Source organism: Chiloscyllium plagiosum, unplaced genomic scaffold (genome assembly GCF_037043375.1).
Source record: "Chiloscyllium plagiosum isolate Xiang-an unplaced genomic scaffold, Cpla_swu_hap1 HiC_scaffold_17, whole genome shotgun sequence".
Taxonomy (NCBI): domain Eukaryota; kingdom Metazoa; phylum Chordata; class Chondrichthyes; order Orectolobiformes; family Hemiscylliidae; genus Chiloscyllium; species Chiloscyllium plagiosum.
The window spans coordinates 537,912-562,879 of NW_028270155.1; the positions used below are offsets into that span (position 1 = coordinate 537,912).

The 24,968-nt window shown below is 43.1% G+C and overlaps 1 protein-coding gene across 1 annotated transcript in view; it reads right to left on the minus strand.

The window, feature by feature from the left end:
- Positions 1-8,263: 8,263 nt before the first annotated feature.
- The window catches only part of utp4 (UTP4 small subunit processome component), a 71,427-nt gene continuing 54,722 nt past the window's right edge, over positions 8,264-24,968 (minus strand). The window contains exons 8-16 of the mRNA XM_043706465.2: positions 20,530-20,626; positions 18,507-18,571; positions 17,720-17,842; positions 17,327-17,483; positions 15,294-15,400; positions 14,684-14,779; positions 12,718-12,903; positions 12,381-12,491; positions 8,264-8,821 (exon numbers count right to left, since the gene is read on the minus strand). Of these exons, the coding sequence (XP_043562400.1) occupies positions 8,705-8,821; positions 12,381-12,491; positions 12,718-12,903; positions 14,684-14,779; positions 15,294-15,400; positions 17,327-17,483; positions 17,720-17,842; positions 18,507-18,571; positions 20,530-20,626 (1,059 nt within the window). The 3' untranslated portion in view covers positions 8,264-8,704. The remainder of the gene's footprint in view (positions 8,822-12,380; positions 12,492-12,717; positions 12,904-14,683; positions 14,780-15,293; positions 15,401-17,326; positions 17,484-17,719; positions 17,843-18,506; positions 18,572-20,529; positions 20,627-24,968) is intronic.

Here is a 24,968-nt window from a genome sequence, read left to right on the forward strand (position 1 = left end):
CGCCTCCAGCCCACTAGCCAATAGGAGCAGGGCACCGGGCGGCCAATGGGATTAGTGCATTGGTCAGCCAATGGGGTTAGTGCACTGTCAGCCAATGGGAATAGTGCACTGGCCGTCCAATGGGAATAGTGCACTGGCCAGCCAATGGGGTTAGTGCACTGTCAGCCAATGGGAATAGTGCACTGGCCGTCCAATGGGAATAGTGCACTGGCCAGCCAATGGGAATAGTGCACTGGCCAGCCAATGGGAATAGTGCACTGGCCAGCCAATGGGAATAGTGCACTGGCCAGCCAATGGGAATAGTGCACTGGCCAGCCAATGGGAATAGTGCACTGGCCAGCCAATGGGAATAGTGCAATGTAGACAATGGTAAAAATCGCACAAGACCCAGTTACAGTCCAACAAGTTTATTTGGCAGTACCAATACAGTACTTGCTTTCGGAGCACTGCTCCTTCGTCAGCTATCTGCTGTTGCGTGATATTTAACTTTGTTAATCCAGTCCAACACCCACACTTCCACATCACAGCCAAAGGGAAACAAACCAAAGAACTGCGGCTGCTGGAAATCAGAAATTGCAAGACACACTTGGCAGGTCTGACAACAGAGTCATAGAGATGTGCAACACGGAAACAGACCCAAGTCGTCCATGATAACCAAATATCCTAAATTAATCTCGACCCATTTGAGACCAGAAAACATGGGAGCAGAGATTAGGCCATTCAGCCAATCAAGTGGGCGGCACGGTGGCACAGTGGTTAGCACTGTTGCCTCACAACACTAGAGACCTGGGTTCAATCCCCACCTCAGGCGACTCTCTGTGTGGAGTTTGCATATTCTCCCTGTGTCTGCTTGGGTTTCCTCTGGATGCTCCGGTTTCCTCCCACAGTCCAAAAATATGAGGTTAGGTGAATTGGCCGTGCTAAATTGTCCGCAGTGTTTGGTGTAGAGGTAAATGTAGGGGAATGGATCTGGTGGAATGCGGGTCGGTGTGGACTTGTTGGGCTGAAGGGCCTGTTTCCACGCTGTAAGTAATCTAAAAAAAAAGTCTACTCCACCATTCAATCATGGCTGATAAGTTTCTCAACCCTATTTTCCCACTTTCTTTCCAAAACCCTTGATCCCCTTTACAGTCAAGAACCTATCTCCGTCTTAAATGTACTCAATAACCTGGCCTCCACAGCCTTCTGTGGAAGTGAATTTCACAGATTCACCTCTCTCTGGCTGAAGAAGTTTCTCCTTATCTCTGTTCTAAAAGGCCTTCCCTTTACTTTAAGGCTGTCCTTCAGATATTAGTCTCTTCAACCAATGGAAACATCTTTCCAACATCCACTCGTCCATGCCGTTCAGTATTCTATAAGCTTCAGTTAGATCCCCCCTCAACCTTCTAAACTCCATGGAGTAGAGACTAGAGTCCTCAAATATTCCTCATATGTTAAGCTGTTCATTTCTGTGACGTGACTCCAGGGTCAGTACATCCTTCCTGAGATATGGGGCCCAAAACTGCAGACAATACTCTACATGTGGCCTGACTAGAGGCTTATAGATCCTCAGAAGGACATGCCTGCTTTTATATTCAAGGCTTCTTCAAATGCTATAGGAAGGATAGAAAGGGAAGCAAAAGAGGAGGGGGAGTGGCATTTTTGATAAGGGATAATATTGCAGCTGTGCTAAGGGAGGATATTCCTGGAAATACATCCAGGGAAGTTATTTGGTTGGAACGGAGAAATAAGAAAGGGATGGTCACCTTATTGGGATTGTATTATAGACACCCCAATTGTCAGAGGGAAATTGAGAATCAAACTTGTAAGGAGATCTCAGCTATCTTGTAAGAATAATAGGGTGGTTATGGTAGGTGACTTTAACTTTCCAAACTTAGACTGGGACTGCCATAGTGTTAAAGGTTTAGATGGAGAGGAATTTGTTAAGTGTGTACAAGACAATTTTCTGATTCAGTATGTGGATGTACCTACTAGAGAAGGTGCAAAACTTGACCTACTCTTCAGAAATAAGGCAGGGCAGGTGACTGAGGTGTCAGTGGGGGAGCACTTTGGGGTCAGTGACCATAATTCCTGTTCCGTCACTATTTTAAAACTAATAGAATTATTGTTTCTGGCCCCAAAGTGCTCCCCCACTGACACCTCAGTTACCTGCCCTGCCTTATTTCCCAAGAGTTCTTGCCTAATACCGTAAAAATTGGCCTTTCTCCAATTTAGAACTTCAACTTTTAGATTTGGTCTATCCTGTTCCATCACTATTTTAAAACGAATAGAATTATGGTCACTGACCCCAAAGTGCTCCCCCACTGACACCTCAGTCACCTGCCCTGCCTTATTTCTGAAGAGTAGGTCAAGTTTTGCACCTTCTCTAGTAGGTACATCCACGTCCTGAATCAGAAAATTGTCTTGTACACACTTAACAAATTTCTCTCCATCTAAACCTTTAACACTCTGGCAGTCCCAGTCGATGTTTGGAAAGTTAAAATCCCCTACCATAACTACGCTATTATTCTTAGAGAGAGCTGAGGTCTCCTTACAAGTTTGTTTCTCAATTTCCCTCTGACTATTAGGGGGTCTATAATACAATCCCAATAAGGTGATCATCCGTTTCTTATTTCTCAGTTCCACCCAAATAACTTCCCTGGATGTATTTCCAGGAATATCCTCCCTCAGTACAGCTGCAATATTATCCCTTATCAAAAAGGCCACTCCCCCTCCTCTCTTGCCTCCCTTTCTATCCTTCCTGTAACATTTGTATCCTGGAACATTAAGCTGCCAGTCCTTCCCATCCCTGAACCATGTTTCTGTAATTGCTATGATATCCCAGTCCCATGTTCCTAACCATGCCCTGAGTTCATCTGCCTTCCTGTTAGGCCCCTTGCATTGAAACAAATGCAGTTCAATTTATTAGTCCTACCTTGTCCTTGCCTGCCCTGTTTGACTCACTTCTGTTCTCAGCTGTACCTGTCTCAGATCGATCTCTTTCCTCACTATCTCCCTGGGTCCCACCCCCCCCCACCTTATCAAGATTCTGGAATCCATTGTGAAGGATGAGATTTCTTAATATTTGGAAGTGTATGGTAAAATAGGGCAGAGTCAGCATTGATCTATCAAGGGTAAGGTCATGCCTGACAAATTTGCGAGAAATCTTTGAGGAAATAATCAGCAGATTAGACCAAGGAGAACCAATGGATGTTACCTACCTGGACATCAAGAAGGCCTTTGACAATGTGCCGTGCAGGATGCTACTGAGTAAGATAAAAGTAAATGGTGTTAGAGGCAGAATGCTAGCATAGATATAAGCTTGGCAGAAAGCAGAGAGTAGGGATAAAAGGGGCCTTCTCAGGGTGACAGCCAGTGGCCAGTGACAAGTGGTGTTCTGCAAGGCTCAGTGTTCAGACTACAACTTTTCACTTTATGTATAAACGATCTAGATGAAGAAACTGAGGGCATTCTGGCTAAGTTTGCAGATGATACAAAGACAGATAGGGGACAGGTAGAATTGAGGAGGTAGGGAGGCTGTAGATAGATTTGGACAAGTTCGGAGAGTGGGCAAAGATGTGGCTGAGGGAGCACAACATGGGAAACTGTGAGGTCATGCACCTTGGTAGGAAGAATAGAGGGATGGACTGCTTTCTAAATTAAGAAGTCTGGAGTGCAAAGAGACTTGAGAGTTCTAGTCCAGGACTCTCTCAGGGTAAGTCAGTAGTTAGCATGGCAAATTCAATAGTGTCATAGAGATGTACAGCATGGAAACAGACCCTTCGGTCCAACCCGTCCATGCTGACCAGATATTGCAACCCAATATAGTCCCATCTGCCAGCAACCGGCCCATATCCCTCCAAACCCTTCCTATTCATATACCGATCCAAATGCCTCTTAAATGTTGCAATTGTACCAGCCTCCACCACATCCTCTGGCAGCTCATTCCATACATGTACCACCCTCTGCATGAAAAAGTTGCCCCTTAGGTCTCTTTTATATCTTTCCTCTCTCACCCTAAACCTATGCCCTCTAGTTCTGGACTCCCCAACCCCAGGGAAAAGACTTTGCCTATTTATCCTATCCATGCCCCACATAATTATAAGGTCACCCCTCAGCCTCCGACACTCCAGGGAAAGCAGCCCCAGCCTGTTCAGCCTCTTCTTGTAGCTCAGATCCTCCAACCCTGGCATCATCCTTGTAAATCTTTTCTGCACCCTTTCAAGTTTCACAACATCTTTCCGATAGGAAGGAGACCAGAATTGCACGCAATATTCCAACAGTGGCCTAACCAATGTCCTGTACAGCCACGACATGATCTCCCAACTCCTGTATTCAATACTCTGACCAATAAAGGAAAGCATACCAAACACCTTCTTCACTATCCTATCTACCTGCGGCTCCACTTTCAAGGAGCTATGAATCTGCACTCCAAGGTCTCTTTGTTCAGCAACACTCCCTAGGACCTTACCAATAAGTGTATAAGTCCTGCTAAGATTTGCTTTCCCAAAATGTATCACCTCGCATTTATCTGAATTAAACTCCATCTGCCACTTCTCAGCCCATTGGCCCATCTGGTCCAGATCCTGTTGTAATCTGAGGTAACCCTCTTCACTGTCCACTATACCTCTAATTTTGGTGTCATCTGCAAACTTACTAACTGGACCTCTTCTGCTCGCATCCAAATCATTTATGTAAATGACAAAACGTAGAGGGCCCTGCACCGATCCTGTGGCACTCCACTGGTCACAGGCCTCCAGTCTGAAAAACAACCCTCCACCATCACCCTCTGCCTTCTACCTTTGAGCCAGTTCTGTATCCAAATGGCTAGTTCTCCCTGTATTCCATGAGATCTAACCCTGCTAATCAGTCTTTTGAAAGCTGATTTGAGGCAGATATTCACAGGTAAAGGGATGGCTGGAAAATGGGAAGCCTTCAGAAATAAGGTAACAAGAATCCAGAGAAAGTATATTCCTGTCAGGGTGAAAGGGAAGGCTAGTAGGTGTAGGGAATGCTGGATGACTAAAGAAATTGAGGGTTTGGTTAAGAAAAAGAAGGAAGCATATGTCAGGTGTAGACAGGATAGATCGAGTGAATCCTTAGAAGAGTATAAAGAAAGTAGGAAGAGGGAAATCAGGAGGGCAAAACAGGGACATGAGATTGCTTTGGCAAATAGAATTAAGGAGAATCCAAAGGGCTTTTACAAATATATTAAGGACAAAAGGGTAACTAGGGAGAGAATAGGGCCCCTCAAAGATCAACAAGGTGGCCTTTGTGTGGAGCCACAGAAAATGGGGGAGATACTAAATGAATATTTTGCATCAGTATTTACTGTGGAAAAGGATATGGAAGATATAGACTGTAGGGAAATAGATGGTGACATCTTGCAAAATGTCCAGATTACAGAGGAGGAAGTGCTGGATGTCTTGAAACAGTTAAAGGTGGATAAATCCCTAGGACCTGATCAGGTATACCCGAGAACTCTGTGGGAAGCTAGAGAAGTGATTGCTGGGCCTCTTGTTGAGATATTTGTATCATTGATAGTCATAGGGGAGGTGCCAGAAGACTGGAGGTTGGCAAACGTGGTGCCACTATTTAAGAAGGGTGGTAAGGACAAGCCAGGGAACTATAGACCAGTGAGCCTGACCTCGGTGGTGGGCAAGTTGTTGGAAGGGATCCTGAGGGATAGGATGTACATGTATTTGGAAAGGCAAGGACTGATTAGGGATAGTCAACATGGCTTTATGCGTGGGAAATCATGTCTCACAAACTTGATTGAGTTTTTTGATGAAGTAACAAAGAAGATTGATGAGGGCAAAGCAGTAGATGTGATCTATATGGACTTCAGTAAGGCGTTTGACAAGGTTCCCTATGGGAGACTGTTTAGCAAGGTAAGATCTCTTGGAATACAGGAGAACTAGCCACTTAGATACAGAACTGGCTCATAGGTAGAAGACATAGGGTGTTGGTGGAGGGTTGTTTTTCAGACTGGAGGCTTGTAACCAGTGGAGAGCCACAAGGATGCCACATAAATGATTTGGATGCGAGCATAAGAGGTACAGTTAGTAAGTTTGCAGATGACACCAAAATTGGAGGTGTAGTGGACAGCGAAGAGGGTTACCTCAGATTACAACAGGATCTGGACCAGATGGGCCAATGAGCTGAGAAGTGGCAAATGGAGTTTAACTCAGATAAATGTGAGGTGCTGCATTTTGGGAAAGCAAATCTTAGCAGGACTTATACATTTAATGGTAAGGTGCTGGGGAGTGTTACTGAACAAAGAGACCTTGGAGTGCAGGTTCATAGCTCCTTGAATGTGGAGTCGCAGGTAGATAGGATAGTGAAGAAGGTGTTTGGTATGCTTTCCTTCATTGGTCAGAGTATTGAGTGCAGGAGTTGGGAGGTCATGTTGTGGCTGTACAGGACATTGGTTAGGTCACTGTTGGAATATTGCGAGCAATTCTGGTCTCCTTCCTATCCGAAAGATGTTGTGAAACTTGAAAAGGTTCAGAAAAGATTTACAAGGATGTTGCCAGGGTTGGAGGATCTGAGCTACAGGGAGAGGCTGAACACGTTGGGGCTGTTTTCCCTGGAGCGTTGGAGGCTGAGGGGTGACCTTATAGAGGTTTACAAAATTATGAGTGGCATAGATTGGATAAACAGACAAAGTCTTTTCCCTGGGGTCAGGGAGTCCAGAACTAGAGGGCATAGGTTTGGGGTGAGAGGGGAAAGATATAAAAGAGACCTAAGGGGCAACTTTTTCACGCAGAGGGTGATACGTGTATGGAATGAGCTGCCAGAGGATATAGTGGAGGCTGGTACAATTGCAACATTTAAGAGGCATTTGGATGGGTATATGAATAGGAAGGGTTTGGAGGGATATGGGCCGGGTGCTGGCAGGTGGGACTAGATTGGGATATCTGGTCGGCATGGACGGGTTGGACCGAAGGGTCTGTTTCCTTGCAGTACATCTCTATGACTCTATGTTGTAGAACCTACAAGTAGAAGAGATAAGGTTATAGGCTACTGATGTAGTGAGTGGGAGGAAGACATTTTATTGACATAGCGAGTGGTAACAACATAGAACCTGTTGCCTGTAAGCATGGCAGAAGCAGAATCAGTGACGTCAAAAGTGAATTAGATACACACTAAGAAAATAAAGTTATGAGGCCACTTCAATCAAATCAAAGCATTAATTAATTGGATTGCTGAAGAGATTCAACATGGAGTTGGTGAACCAAAGTTAACAGGAATTGAACAAAGGAATTAGTGCTCAAAGTGTGTTAATATGGACTTTGCAAGTTGAATGGTCCTCTTCAGTACTTTAAAAACTATCGAAGGGTTGGCTAACTTAGTTAGCCAGATAGAAAGTTTGTAGTGCAGAGTGACACCAACAGCGCAGGTTCATTTCTCATGGTGACTGAGGTTACTACACAGGTCCCACTTTCTCAGGTTCACCTGATGTGTGGTGACCCTCTAATGAGACAGCAGCCTATGGTCCACTAGGATTATGGCAACGTTACCTTTTACCGAACTCTCAATGCCTATGCAGTCATAACTTTTAGATTGTAGCCTGTCTAAAGCTACAATATCTATCATGGATGTTCTACTCCCATCATGTCTTCTTGGCTCCCTGTTACTTAATGCATTGCATTTGAAAACAATGGATGTAGATTTGCTCGCTGAGCTGGAAGCTGTTTGAATGAGAAAGCAGGAATTATCAGCAGGAATTCGCCCGAAGGCCCACTGAAGATGTTACCTAGAAGGGTGACGAAACATCTGGAAATTAACTTTCCAGCTCAGCAAGCAAACCTACATCCAGAACCTCAACCTGAGCTACAAATCTCAAAACTCACTAAGACCTATGGGCGCAATACATTTGAAAACAATGTTCCGACATTATGTGGCTTTTCCCTCCTGATCACAATCAACACCACCTGCCCAGTCATCCAGAAATCTCTACCTCATTATCCATTCTAATGTTGCAGCACATCTAGTTTGTTGCACCTTCTCTCCCACTTCACTTTTGGCTACAAACACCAATCAGGCTTTATTGTCATTTGAGTCCCTTAATCTAAAGTTTCCTTAAATCAATACCCTGAATTGAGTCCTCCTATTCCAACATTTCACTTTAACAGCAAAAATTAATTTAAGACAGTCTGGCTTCACTTTACAGGAAAGCCCGTTGCACTCACACCACTGGAACATACCATGACTCAGCTGCATTATTCCATAAGCTTGGTACTGCTGTGGAATGGTGTGCATGAACAGAGTTCAGGTTTCAATGATGGATTTATATTGCACCTTTAATTCAGGCGCTGCACAGAGCAGAAAAATAAGACATAGCATACATACATCATCCTGTGACAAATACATTAAGCTGGTTTAATTTGAATTGACATAACAAGTGAACTTTGTAACTCCTCCACAACACCCTGTAATACAATGGGACACTTGGAGAGATTTCATTGGCAGGATTGAAAGGTCATTCAGAGTTGATTTAGTATCCTTGCTCCTTTAGACTAAATTCAGACTATTTGTGGGAAGACAAAGTGGATCAATATTTGCCAGTGGCCACATACGTTGTTTGAGTTTGACACAGCATTTATTTCAAATAAAATATTACAGGTTTGTAACTCCAATGTAACATTTAGAGGACAATCCAGGGAGCAATCTGGAAGATCTTAAAAAAAAATAAAAGGGAACCAGCAGTAACTTGATTCATTTACGTGGCAAATTTCCTCTGTCGGACTGGTGCAGGTAATTGCATATTGATCTCCATAACAGGACGTTCCACCACCACAAGGCAACCATCAAACAGAAGTTCAACGTGCATTAGAGGCTGCAGAGAGAGAAGATAATGTTCAGGGGATCTGACCATATGCAGAACACATCTATAGTTGAATGCAAAACATTACTCCAGAACAAAAAAAAACAAGATACAGGACAAATACCAATTCTTTGGCTTGTGTCTGTCTCAGAACAAACCTGTCTCTGGACCACGATTGTGTCTTAGTTTCAGAATAACCCTGGATGGTGCCTAAAATAGACTTCAGTTCCCTTTGTTCAGTGTGGAACATTGAGTCAGTAGGTGGTAAAGGGAAGACAAATGGAGACACTGTTCTCTCATTCCCCAACATAAGTTATACCAAACTCCAGCTAATTAGAGGAATAAATTACTAAAGATGCTGGAAATCACAGCAGATCACACAACATCCATGGAGAGAGAACAAGCTAATGTTTCAAATCCAGATGACTCTTCATCAGCAGAAAGGTTTAGTTTTGTGAAACCTTCAAAACAGGAAAGTTTGGTTAGAAATTTGAAAGTTATTATAACTGAGAAAGCTTGGGCTTTCAGAATGTTTGTTTTGCACGGTCCATTAGTTGCATCAGACAGTCCCTTAAAGACTGATGTGCAACTGTGCAGTGAGTGGACAGGGAGCATGAGATATATAGTTGTCTTTCACAGAGGTTCGTACTTAGGACTATTTCAACTTTTGATATGTACTAATGATCTAAGCATATATATGGCATAAGTTCAAGATTTACAAAATAATACATTTCTCGGTCTTATGTCATGAACAACAGACTTTAGGAAGATTGCAGCTCAACACTATTTTATCAAGGAGGAGAAAGTGAGGTCTGCAGATGCTGGAGATCAGAGCTGAAAATGTGTTGCTGGAAGAGCGCAGCAGGTCAGGCAGCTTCCAGGGAACAGGAGAATCGACGTTTCGGGCATAAGCCCTTCTTCAGGATTCCTGAAGAAGGGCTTATGCCCGAAACGTCGATTCTCCTGTTCCCTGGATGCTGCCTGACCTGCTGCGCTCTTCCAGCAACACATTTTCAGCACTATTTTATCAAGGGCAAGATTGGATGGACAACAAACACTGGGCCGGTAAGTAACACCATATACTCTGAAATTTTTTTTAAAATGACCCACAAAAGTTAAGAGTTGAGAAATGATTTATTTTTAACAGGAATTAGAAGTTGCAATAGAAAATAAACGAAAATATAAACTCCAATTATGCTGTATGACTCTCTCTCTATCCGGTGTCTTTCACAACCTCAGATCATCCTAGAATGAAATACTTTGAATTGTGATTTTGGAAACATGGCAGCCAATTTGGGCATAGCAAAAAATCCCACAAACTGTAATGTGATAATGACCAGATAATTTATTTTTATTGCATTGATTGAGAGATAATTATTGGCCAAGCCGAGAGATAACTTAGGAGATGTACAGCACGGAAACAGACTTTGGTCCAAACCCGTCCATGCCGACCAGATATCCCAAACCTCATCTAGTCCCATTTGCCAGCACTTGGCCCATATCCCCTTAAACCCTTCCTATTCATATATCCATCTCGATGCCTTTTAAATGTTGTAATTGTACAAGTCTCCACTACTTCCTCTGGTGGCTCATTCCCCACCCTCTGCGTGAAAACATTGCCTCTTAGGTCTTTTTAAGTTTTCCCCCTCTCACCCTAAACCCATGCCTACCAGTTCTGGACTCCCCCATCCCAGGAAAAAGACTTCCTCTATTTATCCTATCCATGCCCCTCGTGATTTTATAAACCTCTATAAGGTTACCCCTCAGCTTCGAACGCTCCAGGGAAAACAGTCCCAGCCTGTTCAGCCTCTCCTTGTAGCTCAAATCCTCCAACCCTGGCAACATTCTTGAAAGGATTCAGAAAAGATTTACAAGTTTCATAATATTCTTCTGATAGGAGGGAGACCAGAATTGCATGCAATATTCCAAAAGTAGCCGAACCAGTCCTGTACAGCCGCAACATGACCTCCCAACCCAAAGACTCAATGCTCTGACCATTAAAGGAAAGCATACCAAACACCTTCTTCACTATCCTATCTACCTGCGACTCCACTTTCAAGGAACTATGAACCTGCACTCCAAGGTCTCTTTGTTCAGCAACACTCTCTAGGACCTTACCATTAAGTATATTAGTCCTGCTAAGATTTGCTTTCCCAAAATGCAGCACCTCACATTTATCTAAATTAAATTCCACCTGCCACTTCTCAGCCCATTGGCCTTTCTGATCAAGATCGTGGTGTAATCTGAGGTAACCTTCTTTGCTTTCCACTACACCTCTAATTTTGATGTCATCTGCAAACTGACTGACTATACCTCTTATGTTCACATCCAAATCATTTATATAAATGATGAAAAGCAGTGGCACACCACTGGTCACAGGCCTCCAGTCTGAAAGGCAGCCCTCCACCACGACCCTCTGTCTTCTACCTTCGAGTCAGTTCTCCCTGTATTCCATGAGATCTGACCTTGCTAACCAGTGTACCATAAGGAACCTTGTTGAACGCCTTACTTAAGTCCATATTGATCACATCCACTACTCTGCCCTCGTCAATGTCTTTGTTACTTTTTCAAAAAACTCAATCAAGTTTGTGAGACATGATTTCCCACGCACAAAGTCATGCTGACTATTTCTAATCAGTCCTTGCCTTTCCAAATATGTAAACCCTCAGGACTCCCTCCAACAACTTGCCCACCACGCGTATCAGGCACACTTATCTATAGTTCACTGGCTTTTCCTTACCATCTTTCTTAAGTAGTGGCACCAAGTTAGCCAACCTCCAGTCTTCCAGCACCTCACCTGTGCCTATCGATGATACAAATATCTCAGCAAGGGACCCAGCAATCACCTCTCTAGCTTCCCACAGAGTTCTAGGGGACACCTGATCAGGTTCTGGGGATTTATTCGCTTTTATGCATTTAAGACATCCAACACCTCCTCCTCTGTCATATGAACATTTTTCAAGACGTCACCATCTATTTCTCTGTTCTCATTCAAAATACTGTCATTATGTACTCATAAGAGGGCAGAGGAGACCTCTCCTTAACATGTCATTCAAAAGACAGCAGCACCCTGAGAACTCTACTGAACAGTCAGCCGAGACCTTTGTGCTTAAGTTCAGAAGAAAAAAATTGAAACCTTCAAAGGGGAGAGTGCTACTAATGTTTCAATTTTAAAAGGTATGAAGGAATTGAAAGACCGGAGGGTGAACACAAATATTTGAAGTTGGCAAGACAAGTTGTTTTAAGAAAAAACACATTCAGGATATTTACCAATGACTGACAAAGCAAGAAAGTATTGTTTAAGTAAATGATAGAACTTTAACAATCAATAGCTAGTCCTCATCTGAAGTACTGTTCAGTTTTGGGCATCACATTCTGGGAAGAAAATCAAGACCATGGACTGGATGCAGAGCGCCAGCAATGAGAGACTGCAGAATCTGGGATTGTTGTCCACCATGTACAAAGATTAAAGGGTCTCAATGGCACGGACAGAGGACAAGAGCAGCTCACATCTGAAACATCAAATGGCCAGTTTCTGTGCAGGAATGTTGCCACGTCCCTTAGATTTTACCTTGAATTTCTTACAAATTTTGAATGCATGTTCCTCAGCTTTGCGGGCTTTTCCAGAGAGACGTTTCAGGATCGATTGGTTATGAAGATTTGATTGTTCATTTGGAAGACGCTGGGGGGGGTTGGGGGGGAGAAAAAGATCACCAGTAGTTAATCTCAGAAGAATCTCAAAGTATAACAGTAAGTAAACAAGGTGAGGAGAAGGGGGAAAGTGTGGGCAGGGAATGGGTGGTCAGGAGATTATATCCATGTATTCAAGAGCTGCAATCTGCTGGTTTGGACTGGGCAGGGCGTTACTAGTAAGACTGGAGGCTGCATATTCTGGCTAGGACACTTACCAACAACTGGTCAATAATACAGAACATGTATGTATCATGAAGGATAATCTGTGTGGTCAGTTTAGGGTTAAAGGTCACGTGTGTGACAGGCGTATCCCGTTCAAGCCAGTGTTGGTGCAATCCCTGTTGCTGCAGTGCACGACTCCACTCAGTGTACTTTTTCTCACTGATGCTGAATTCAAAAATCTGAGAAAATAAAAATGTGGATCATCATAAATGGTGATTCAGCCTCTTGGTCTGTCAGCCCTTTGGTAGATCTATTCAATTATCATCAACACCTCTCAACTCTCTTTTCTGAGCTGTGTGAATCATTTCACTTAAATTATAACCTAGTTCCCTTCTGAAAGTTCTCATTGAATTTGCTTCTACCACCTTTTCCATTTTAGGTTTCAACTCAGTATGTAAGATAATGTTTCCTTAAGTCAACTCTGATTCTTTTGAGAATAATCTTAAACATGCACCCTCTGGATCCTTCTGCCACAAGTAAATTTCTCCTTATTCATGTTATTCAAAATGTTGGCTACTCTAAACGTATTTCCTCTCTGGACAATGACCCTGAAGAGTCTGTTTCTGTGCTGTACATCTTTATGACTCTATGACCCCAGCTTTTCCAGTCTCTTCACATTAGCTATTCCCCTACCTCTGGTGCCATTCTGGAACTCCTTCCCTAACAGCATTCTGGGTTTACCTACACCATGTGGACTACAGCAGTTCCAGAGGCAGTTTGTCATTACTTTTTCTGGAGCAACTAGGGATGGGCAAAAAGTACTGGCTCAGCCAGTGATATTCTCATCTCATCAATTAATTTTTAAAAATTCAAATACATCTTCTCTGCATCCTCTCCAAGGATTTGACAACCTTCCTGAAGTATAGTGCCCAAAATTGGACACAATACTTCAGTTGAGGCTAAATGTTTTAAAGAACTTCATTGTGGGCGGCACGGTGGCACAGTGGTTAGCACTGCTGCCTCGTAGCGCCAGAGACCCGGGTTCAATTCCCGCCTCAGGCGACTGACTGTGTGGAGTTTGCACGTTCTCCCCGTGTCTGCGTGGGTTTCCTCCGGGTGCTCCGGTTTCCTCCCACAGTCCAAAGATGTGCAGGGTCAGGTGAATTGGCCATACTAAATTGCCCATAGTGTTAGGTAAGGGGTAAATGTAGGGGTACGGGTGGGTTTCGCTTCGGCGGGTCGGTGTGGACTTGTTGGGCCGAAGGGCCTGTTTCCACACTGTAATCTAATCTAATCTAAAAATCTCCTTACACTTCTATTCAGAAAATCCAGGATTCATGTCTTTACCTTCAAAGGTTCATGGCATTCTTCCAAAAAGCTGATGTCCAGAATTAGAACAATACATACAGTTACGGTCTAATAAGCGTTTTGAAAAGATTTAGCTGAACCCTTTACTTCCGTATCATGCCATTATTACTATCCTATTGGCTTCTTTTAAACAGCCTTCCCAGCTTGTTCTACCACCTCAAGGGGCTGCTGTCCATCCACCACCAAGTCTTTTAAAGTTGCACTTTATTGTATCACCTCTCCACATTCTTCTGCCCAAAATGCATCACTGTATAGTTTCCTGCAATCAATTTCATCTGTCACGCATTTCCTGTCTTGATTGTCCATGTCCTCCTGAAGTCTGTTACTTTACTTTTTTACTGTTTAGAACATTTCCGAGCTCAGAGTTGGAAATATTTTAAATTATACCCTTATAATCATGTCCTGGTCATTAATAGATATTAAGTGGAGCAATATCCTAATACTGAACCCTGAGGAACACTTTTCTTTCTGTTCCTTACCAAATGTAGCATCTACACAGTGCTGTTCCCCATCATCCTTTTAATTTGTGGACAGAGAATTTCCACAGAAATCTGAGTACAAAATATGATAGCAAGGTCCATAGTTTGGATTATTTCACAGTGCTGACAATAAGGTGCAATGTTAAATACACTTTGCTCCATTGGGTCATACCTGGTGATCTGTGTGGACAACGATCAGATTGTTGGTATGTGGATTAATGGCAATAGCAGTAGGGAGATGATTATAGACTGGAACTGTGCAGTGATTCTGGAAGGAAGAGGAATTCATCAGTGCAAAGAACCAAAGGCCTGACCAACAGACACCCCACTATCCTCCCAGGCCAACATCATCTCTTCCTCCCCTTCCTGCTCCCATTTGATGCCACACCCTTTCCTCCCTCCAGACATAACTTCTTTTCAAATCCCATGTCAACAACTGATAGCCCCTGCCTGAATACCTCTGTATGCGAGCACCAACCTCAGCTTTACCCTCACTCAATCCAGACCCAGCATTACCCCAACACACTCACACCTCCAGACCCAGCAATGCTCTCACTCACCCAGAGCGGCATCACCCTTTATCACTACCTCCTAGCTTTTGTATCTATATCCCTTGATTTTCCATCGGTATCATCCCATTCCCATTGATAGCAGATGTCACCATCTGGGCCTTGAGCTGTCTGACCTTTGTGACTGGATTTCATCTCTATCATCTCAATAACTGAGCATGGTTCGCTGCCTGCCCTAGGCACTTACATTTATCTGAGGCCTCTGGTTCCTACCTTTAGTTGCTTCAAATTATAGACATTGATTTCACAGTCATAATTTGCAGCTGCCAGCCAGTTGCCATCAGCACTTGCTGCCAACAGGTAGACAGGTTCGTGGGAATCTACAATAGGCAAAAGAGATTCAACAGCTATTCAAGATAAAAAGCCCAATGATAGGTATAAATAATTAAAACACAAGTAAACCAAGAAGTCAATTGAAGAAAGACAGAATCTCTTTAACGAACACAGTGATTCAGTGCACTGCAGCACAATGAGTATCAGCATCCTCAGGAATTGCATCCTAGTTACAATCAGCAGCCTCAGGATCTACGTCCTAGTTAGTTAGCACCTTCAGGAAGTGAATCTCACCGAGATTCAGCATCATCAACAACTGTCTCCCACAGAGAGCCAGCATCTTGAGGAATCATATACCAGTCAGGGTCAGCACCTTTCAGTCCCTACTTGCTTCAAGAAGGCCACCATGATCCCAGTACCATAGAAACCTCACGCAACGTGCCTCTAACCTCCATAATTATGAAGCACTTCGAGATGTTAGTCTTGGCTCATATCAACTCTAGTCTCCCAGCTTGCCTTCATCCCTTGCAATTGGCCTACTGCCACAACAGGTCCATGGCAGAAGCCATCTCCCTGGCCCTACACTCATCCCTGGAACATCTAGATAATAAGGACACAAATATCAGGTTTATACTTGTTGACTACAACTCTATCTTCAACATGTAATTCCAATCAAACAAATCTTCAAACTCTGATGCCCAGGGCTCTGCTCCACCCTCTGCAATTGTATCCTTCAACAGACTGCAATCAGTGAGAATAGGCAACACCGCCTCCTCCAGGACAATGCTTAACACCAGTGCCCCGCAAGGTTACTTACTCAGCCCCTTACTATATTCCCTGCACATATCTGAATGTGGTCAAATTTTGTCCTAACTAAATGTACAAGTTTGCCGATGATACCACTGTTGTAAGCCAGTTCTCAAACATGATGGGACAGAATACAGGAAAGAGACGGTGTGGTTAGTTGTGTGATGCAAAGATAATCTTTCTCTCAATGTCAGCAAACAAAAGAGCTGGTCGTTGACTTCAGGAAGGTGGAGGGCACGCCCCTATTGATTTCAATGGGGCTGAGCTGGAGGCAGTCGCAAGCGTTAAGCTCCTAGGAGTGACAATAACTAACTGTATCTCCTCGTCCACCAACGTTGATGCGATGATCAAGAAAGCACAACAGCACCTCTACCTTCCCAGGTGGATAAGGAAATTTGGCATTTCATGAAGTCGCTTACCAGCTTTAATCGATGCACCATAGAAAACATTCTATCCAGGTGCATCACAGCTTGGTAGGGCAAGACAGTAAGAAACTACATAGTGTTGTGAACAGAGCCCAGTCCATCATACAAGCCAGCCTCCCATCCAGTCGCTCCTTGGGAAGGCAGCCAACATAATCAAAGACCTCTCCCACCTCAGTTACAATCTCTTCCATCGGGTAAAAGATACAAAAGCTTAAACACATGTACCGACAGATTCAAGAGCAGCTTCTTTCCCAATGTTATTAGACTTCTGAATGAACTGCTCAAATTTCAAATTTAATGTCGACCTCACACTTTCACCCATAACATTGAATTCCTCACTCTGTTCTATTACCATTATGCATTCTGTATGGTATGATCTGTCTATACTACATGCAAAACAAAACTTTTCATGGTACCCAGGTACATGTGACAATAATAAATCAAATCAAATCAATTTCCCAGTGAGTGTCAGCACCTTCAGGAATTATCTCTCAGTGGAAGTTGGGAACAATGCAGGAAAACCCTGACATTATTCTGTCCACTGGATGTAGAATCCTAATTACCATGGAATTACACACTAATTAATTGTACAGAAGGAACTATCTTGACACTGTGGTGAATGACTTAACCAAAAGTGGACAAGTTCCTATGACCAAGTTTAGAGATCACAATTTTTACATCTGAACACCAAGCTATTGACTGATTGCAATGATTGGTGGCATTTTGCAGAGGAAAACTCACCAGACTTAGGCGTGAGAATGTGTCCATGCTTGGAATTAAGCATCACCAGATCCACAACCTGGATATGACTATGATCTAAGGCAACAAACAGTTTGGTGGAATCGGCAGAGAACAACAACTGATGAGCTGGCTGCTGCACCTTCAGAAATCGTGAAGCCTGCAGGAAGGGAGAGAGACAAAATGTGATTAAAAAACATGTTAGCAACTGAAAATCATTCGTACACAGGCCAGCTGGATCACCCCATTTCACTCCTGCATCCTGATCTTGCTTTCACTTACCCACATGCATGCACATATCATAAACATCCAAATCCCCATAACTCAAATCACAGGAAGAAAACACACCTTCCACTATTAATCCCTAGTTTACAAACCCCTGGATAGCTGACCTACCGCATGAATTATGACACTGTCATTTTCATACTGTACTTGATAGAGACGGACTCTGCAAATGTTTGAGAAAGCAATCCAGGTTCCACATGGAGACAGTGCACAGCACCGAATGTGATCACAACCCTATAAAAGAAAAATAACAAAACAAAATCACTCATTGGAGTAGAAATTCATTGGAGAATGAGTGACGATTATAGTGACACATGGAGATCCCGAGGAGAGTTGTGAGGGCAGATGCAGAAACAATGTTTTCACCATGAAGGGATCCAGAGCGTGAGATACAGTTTCAAAAGATGGGGGTATCCCATTTAAGATGGAGATGATGTGGAATTTCTTCTGAGAAGGTCTTTAGTTTTGGAATGTTTTTTCAGAGAGCTGATGAGGTTGGGTCATTGAATATATACAAAGCTGAATTAGATTTTTGATCTGCAAGAGAGTCAGGCAAGAAAGTGGAGTTCAGGCAATATGAGATCAGCCATGATCGTTTTGAATGGTGAAGCAGATTTGTGGGGTTAAATGGCCTACTCTTGCTCCTAATTCACGTGATCATCTGACCCCAGTGTTTCGGGGCTGACTCACATAGTAAGCCCTGCGTACATAAATCGCTTGTACAGTGAGGCCTTCTAGCTTCAATTTTAGGGGAGAAATCAGTCTCTTGTAATGTGAGCATGTTGTTTATTAAATAGGAACACAAAGGTGTACAGCCTTGAGGCTCGTTAGACTGGACAGAGTTTAAAACTTCCACCGCTAATATCAACATCAAAAACCTTCAGTTCCTCCCACACACCTTGTTCTTTAATTGCAATAGTTTCTCTGGCTTTTTGCTGATTGGAAGGCTATCTCCAGGAATCCCTGCATACAGTGAGAAACAGAAAAATCACATGAGATGAAATGAAAACAAGTTCACATAGACTGGAAATAAACATCTGCACTCAAGTCTGCACTAAAATCACGTCTCATTTAGACAGATCCATGGGCAGCACGGTGGCACAGTGGTTAGCACTGCTGCCTCACAGTGCCAGAGACCCGGGCTCAATTCCCGCCTCAGGCAACTGTCTGTGTGGAGTTTGCACATTCTCCCGTGTCTGCGTGGATTTCCTTCGGGCGCTCTGATTTCCTCCCACAGTCCAAAAATATGCAGGTTAGGTGAATTTACCTAGTGTTAGGTGAAGGGGTTAATGTAGGGGAATGGGTCTGGGTGGGTTGCTCTTCGGAGGGTCGGTGTACACTTGTTGGGCCGAAGGGTCCGTTTCCACACTGTAAGTAATTAATCTAATCACAACAGATAAACTAGTATCAAAATGGGCCAAGAGGCAAATGTATTTTTAATGGTGACATAAGCAAACCTCAAGGCTTTAAGTGTATCGAAGGTGCAAATTGTATGGGATATGTATTCTATTAAAATTCATTTCTTTTTGTATCCAATTATAATTATAGAAGCCATCAATAAAAGTGCTCACAACACAATTGAGTTCAATGTAGAATTTGGAAGCAAAAAACATGAATCTACTAAAATTTTAGACTTGATTAAGGCTGATTTTAATACACAGATTATTCACATCATTTACTTGGATAATGGCATTGTAACTCAGAGAACCAGGTATGTAATGGTTGCTGGGTGGTTATTTTCAAAGTTGTCTTGGAATAAGAGTAGGTTTGATGCAGGGCTTTAAATACTGACTCAAAACAGTTTGGTAGTTACAGCTAGAGTCAGACACAGGAAGAAGGGCTAATGCCCGAAACGTCGATTCTCCTGTTCCCTAGATGCTGCCTGACCTGCTGCGCTTTTCCAGCAACACATTTCCATCTCAGACACAGGAAGACAGTGAAACAGAGTGAGTCAGAATCAGGCTCAATACAAGGTAAGTTCTGTTAGTGGTATGCTGAGAAGGCTATTTATTTGATGTAGATGTGCCGAGAGTGAATTCCCAACAGCAACTGGCTGTATCTGTGAAGTGAGAATCCAAAAAAGTCCTGGGGGTCGACGGTTGGTGCCACTGAGCAAGATCAGAGCTCAGGAAAAGAAAAAAATCCAGGGACAGGACTAGCTTGGTGAAGCTAACTGTATGTGAAAAGCTGGAGTTGTGTCTGTGAGTAAATGCCAGATTCTGCAGTTTTCAGAATTTAGGAAAATACAGTCCAATAATTCAGGGCACTCCGAAAGACTAAGACTATTCTCTATAGAAAAGAATAGGTGACCATCATGGTTTTGACAAATGGAGAAGACAGAAGGGTCAACTGTTAGAGAACACAAGTATAAAGCAGTTGGTAAAAGAATGGGAACTGAAATGAAAAAAAAAACTCGTGATTTTGTTTATACTATCTTTAAGTGTGATGAAACCAGACTCAAAAGAAGTTTGAAAGGGAAGTGGATAAATTCTTGAAGGGACAAATTTATACGTTTATAGTTTTCTGGATATCATTTTTTTAAAAACTGACAAAAACATGATTTGGTCAATGGACTCTTGTTTTATATATTCTACAACTCCAGTCATGCAAAAACTTTTCATAATTTTTTAAAGTTACTTAGATCCTCCCTCCGTAATACTGCACCAAGAACAACACCCAGGGCATCAACAGGGCAATGTTGCATGGTAACATTGTACTCAGGACATCAGTTAACATTATGCCAACTATACCAGTGGCATTCAGCACTATTGCTGTTTTACTTCAGTTTACTATTGTGCAGTATTGCATTTCCAATTCGTCAGTACACTGTTCTTTGTTAAGTGTCTGGACAGCAAGTTAAATTTGCATTGTTCCTGAAAGCTGTTTATTCACAGCACACTTTATAAAATATAATTGTTTACCTGAACTCCCTGGGCTGCCCAATCGCCACAACTCAAGTTGGTCTGGGAACTGAAACAGGAGTAGATTTGCCTTCCGGCTGCAACAAACCAGGTTTCGCTGTGAAGAGATCAAAGGATTGATTTGAAGAGTTATTAAGACCATAAGAAATAGAGGTGAAAGTAAGGCCATTTGGCCCATCGAATCCATTCTGCCATTCAATCATGGCTGATGGGCATTTCAACGCCACTTACCCGCACTCTCCCCATATCCCTTAATTCCTTGAGAGATGGCTTGGAGAGGGTGGACGCTAGGAAATTGTTTCCGTTAGGCGAGGAGACTAGGACCCATGGACACAGCCTTAGAATTAGAGGGGGTAAATTCAGAATAGAAATGCGGAGACATTTCTTCAGCCAGTGAGTGGTGGGCCTGTGGAATTCATTGCCACAGAGTGCAGTGGAGGCTGGGACGCTAAATGTCTTCAAGGCAGAAATTGATAAATTCTTGATGTCACAAGGAATTAAGGGCTACAGGGAGAATGCGGGTAAGTGGAGTTGAAATGCCCATCAGCCATGATTGAATGGCGGAGTGGACTCGATGGGCCGAATGGCCTTACTTCCGCTCCTATGTCTTATGGATTAAGAATTTATCAATCTCTGCCTTGAAGAAATTTAACGTCCCGGCCTCCATTGCACTCCGTGGCAATGAATTCCACAGGCCCACCATTCTCTGGCTGAAGAAATGTCTCCTCATTTCCGTTCTAAATTGACCCCCTCTAATTCTAAGGCTGTGACAATGAGTCCTAGTCTTCCCGCCTGACGGAAACAACTTCCCAGCATTCACCCTTTCTAAGTCATGCATTATCTTGAAAATTTCTATTAGATCTCCCCTCAACATTCTAAACTCTAATGAATACAATCCCAGGATCCTCAGCCATTCATCGTATGTTAGGCTTACCATTCCAGGGATCATCCGTGTGAATCTCTGCTGGACATGCTCCAGTGCCAGTATGTCCTTACTGAAGTGTAGGGCCCAAAACTGGACACAGTATTCCAAATGGGGCCTAACTAGAGTTTTATTAAGTCTCAGTAGCACATCACTGCTTTTACATTCCAACCCTCGAGATAAATGACAACATTACATTTGCTTTCTTAACCATGGACTCAACCTGCAAGGCAACCTTTAGAGAATCCTGTACTAGCACTCCCAGATCGCTTTGTACTTTGGCTTTATGAATTTTCTCACCGTTTATAAAATAGTCCATGCCTGTGTTCTTTTTCCCCAAAGTGCAAGACCTCACATTTGCTCACATTGAATTTCATCAGCCATTTCTTGGACCATTCTCCTAAACTGTCTAAATCTTTCTGCAGCCTCTCCAGCTCATCAGAACTACCTGTGTGTCCACCTAACTTCGTATCATCAGCGAACTTCACCAGAATGGCCCCAGTCCCTTCATCCATATATAAAGTGAACAGCTACAGCCAAAACATTGAACCCTGCGGGACACCGCTTATCACCACCTGCCATTCCGAAAAAGAACCTTTTATCCCAACTCTCTGCCTTCTGTCTGACAGCCAATCCTCAATCCATACCAGTAGCTCACCTCGAACATCATGGGCCCTGACCTTACTCAGTAGCCTCCCATGAGGCACCTTGTCAAAGGCCTTTTGGAAATCTAGGTAGATAACATCCACTGGGTTTCCCTGGTCTAACCTACTTGTTACCTCTTCAAAGAATTCTAACAGGTTTATCAAACACAACTTCCCATTACTAAATCCATGCTGACTTGTTCTAATTTGGCCCTGCACTTCCAAGAATTTAGAATCTCATCCTTAATGATAGATTCTAGAATTTTACCTACAACCAAGGTTAGGCTAATCGGCCTATAATTTTCCATCTTTTGTCTTCATCCTTTCTTGAACAAGGGGGTTACAACAGTAATTTTGCAATCATCTGGGACTTTTCCCTGACCCCAGTGATTTTTGAAAAGACTCCGCTATTTCTTCAGCCACCTCCCTCAGAACTCTAGGATGTAGCCCAATCAGGCCACAGATTTATCAATTTTTAGACCTTTTAGCTTTTCAAGTACTTTCTCTTTTGTAATGGCTGCCATTACCCAAATAAAGGATAGTCAGCATGGTTTTGTGAAGGGCAGGTCGTGCCTCACAAACCTTATTGAATTCTTTGAAAAGGTGACGAAGGAGGTTGATGAGGGGAAAGCGGTAGATGTGGTATATATGGATTTTAGTAAGGCGTTTGATAAGGTTCCCCATGGTAGGCTACTGCAGAAAATACGGAGATATGGCATTGAGGGTGAGTTGGAGGTTTGGATTAGGAATTGGCTGGATGGAAGAAGACAGAGGGTAGTAGTTGATGGCAAAGTTTCTTCATGGAGTGCCGACACTAGCGGTGTTCCGCAAGGATCTGTTTTGGGACCATTGCTGTTTGTCATTTTTATAAATGACCTGGAAGAAGGGTTAGAAGGTTGGGTGAGCAAGTTTGCGGATGATACGAAAGTCGGAGGAGTTGTTGACAGTGAGGAAGGATGTGGCAGGTTACAGCAGGATATAGAGAAGCTGCAGAGCTGGGCAGAAAGGTGGCAAATGGAATTCAATGTAGCTAAATGTGAGGTGATTCACTTTGGGAAGAATAACAAAAAGATGGGGTACTGGGCTAATGGTCGGATACTTGGTAGTGTGGATGAGCAGAGGGATCTTGGTGTCCATGTACACAGATCTCTGAAAGTTGCCACCCAGGTAAATAGTGCAGTGAGGAAGGCATATGGCGTACTGGCTTTTATTGGTAGAGGAATTGAGTTCCGGAGTCCTGAGGTCATGATGCAGTTGTATAAAACTCTGGTGCGGCCGCATCTGGAATATTGTGTGCAGTTTTGGTCGCCATACTATAGGAAGGATGTGGAGGCACTGGAACGGGTGCAGAGGAGGTTTACCAGGATGTTGCCTGGTATGGAAGGAAGATCGTATGAGGATAGACTGAGACACTTGGGGCTATTTTCATTAGAGAAAAGAAGGTTTAGGGGTGACTTGATTGAGGTGTACAAGATGATTAGGGGGTTAGATAGGGTTGACAGTGTGAACCTTTTCCCGCGTATGGAGTCGGGTATTACAAGGGGGCATAGCTTTAAATTAAGGGGGGGTAGATATAGGACTGATGTTAGGGGTAGGTTCTTCACTCAGCGAGTCGTAAGTTCATGGAATGCCCTGCCAGCAGCAGTGGTGGACTCTCCCTCTTTATGGGCATTTAAGCGGGCATTGGATAGGTATATGGAGGATAGTGGGTTAGTATAGGTTAGGTGGGCTTGGATCGGCACAACATCGAGGGCCAAAGGGCCTGTACTGCGCTGTATTGTTCTATGTTCTATGTTCTACCCCTTGACTCTCCTTAATTATTGGGATATTACTCATGTCTTCCACTGTGAAGACTGACACAAAGTAAGTTCTTCAGCTATTTCCTGATCTCCCATCACTAGCCTTCCTGCATCAATTTGGAGCGGCCCAATCTCTACTTTTGCCTCTCGTTTGTTTCTTATATATTGAAAGAAATTTTGCTTTGACTGATTTTACAAAGCACTGTCCACAAAATATCAGGTAACACTCGCGCTATTATGGGGAGGTGACAGCCTCGTGGTATTAGTTGGACTATTAGTCCACAGATCCTGGTGTCGTTCTGGGATCAGGGTTAGAATTCTGCCATGGCAGATGGTGGAAGTTGAATTCATTAAAAATCTAATAATGACAATGACACCATTGTCAATTGTTGGAAAAACCTATCACTAATGTCCTTTAGACAAGGAAACTACCATCCTTCCCGACTGTGACTCCAGACTGACAGCAATGTGGGGTTGAGACTTAATTGTCCTGGACAATTGGGGATGAGTAATAAATGGTGGTCTGGCCAGTTATGCCAACATCCCTTGAAGAAATAAAAGAAAAAAAATTTCTGCTTTTTGTTCCCCAATTCTTCTGAAGGTTGTACTCTAACTGGAGTTGTGTCTGACCTCCTACAATCTTAAACTCAAGTTGAGTCATAATGGCACAGTTGGAGGCATTAAATTCATCAACTCAATATCAGCTCTGCACAGCAAGCCAGTCTCATTCTCTCACTCAATCCCTGCAGTCTCACAAATTTATTTCCTTTCAGTGCCCATCCAGTTTCCTTTCGATATAATTGAACCTCTCCCCATCCACCAATTCCATAGGCAGTGCCTAATAAGCAGCATGTTCCGGTAAGTTACTGGTTGCTGTTTAAAGAAGGTAATTTTTACATTGTCCCTTCATCTCTTGTTCAAGACCGTTAATCTGTGTTCCCTGATCCTTGCACCTTCAGCCAACAGGAAAGTTCAACTTCTTTCTACCTTTTCCAAGCCTGTCATAATCTTGTACAATTTCAGTAAATCCACTTTCGATGTCCTATGCTCCAAACCAAATACAAATATAGATCT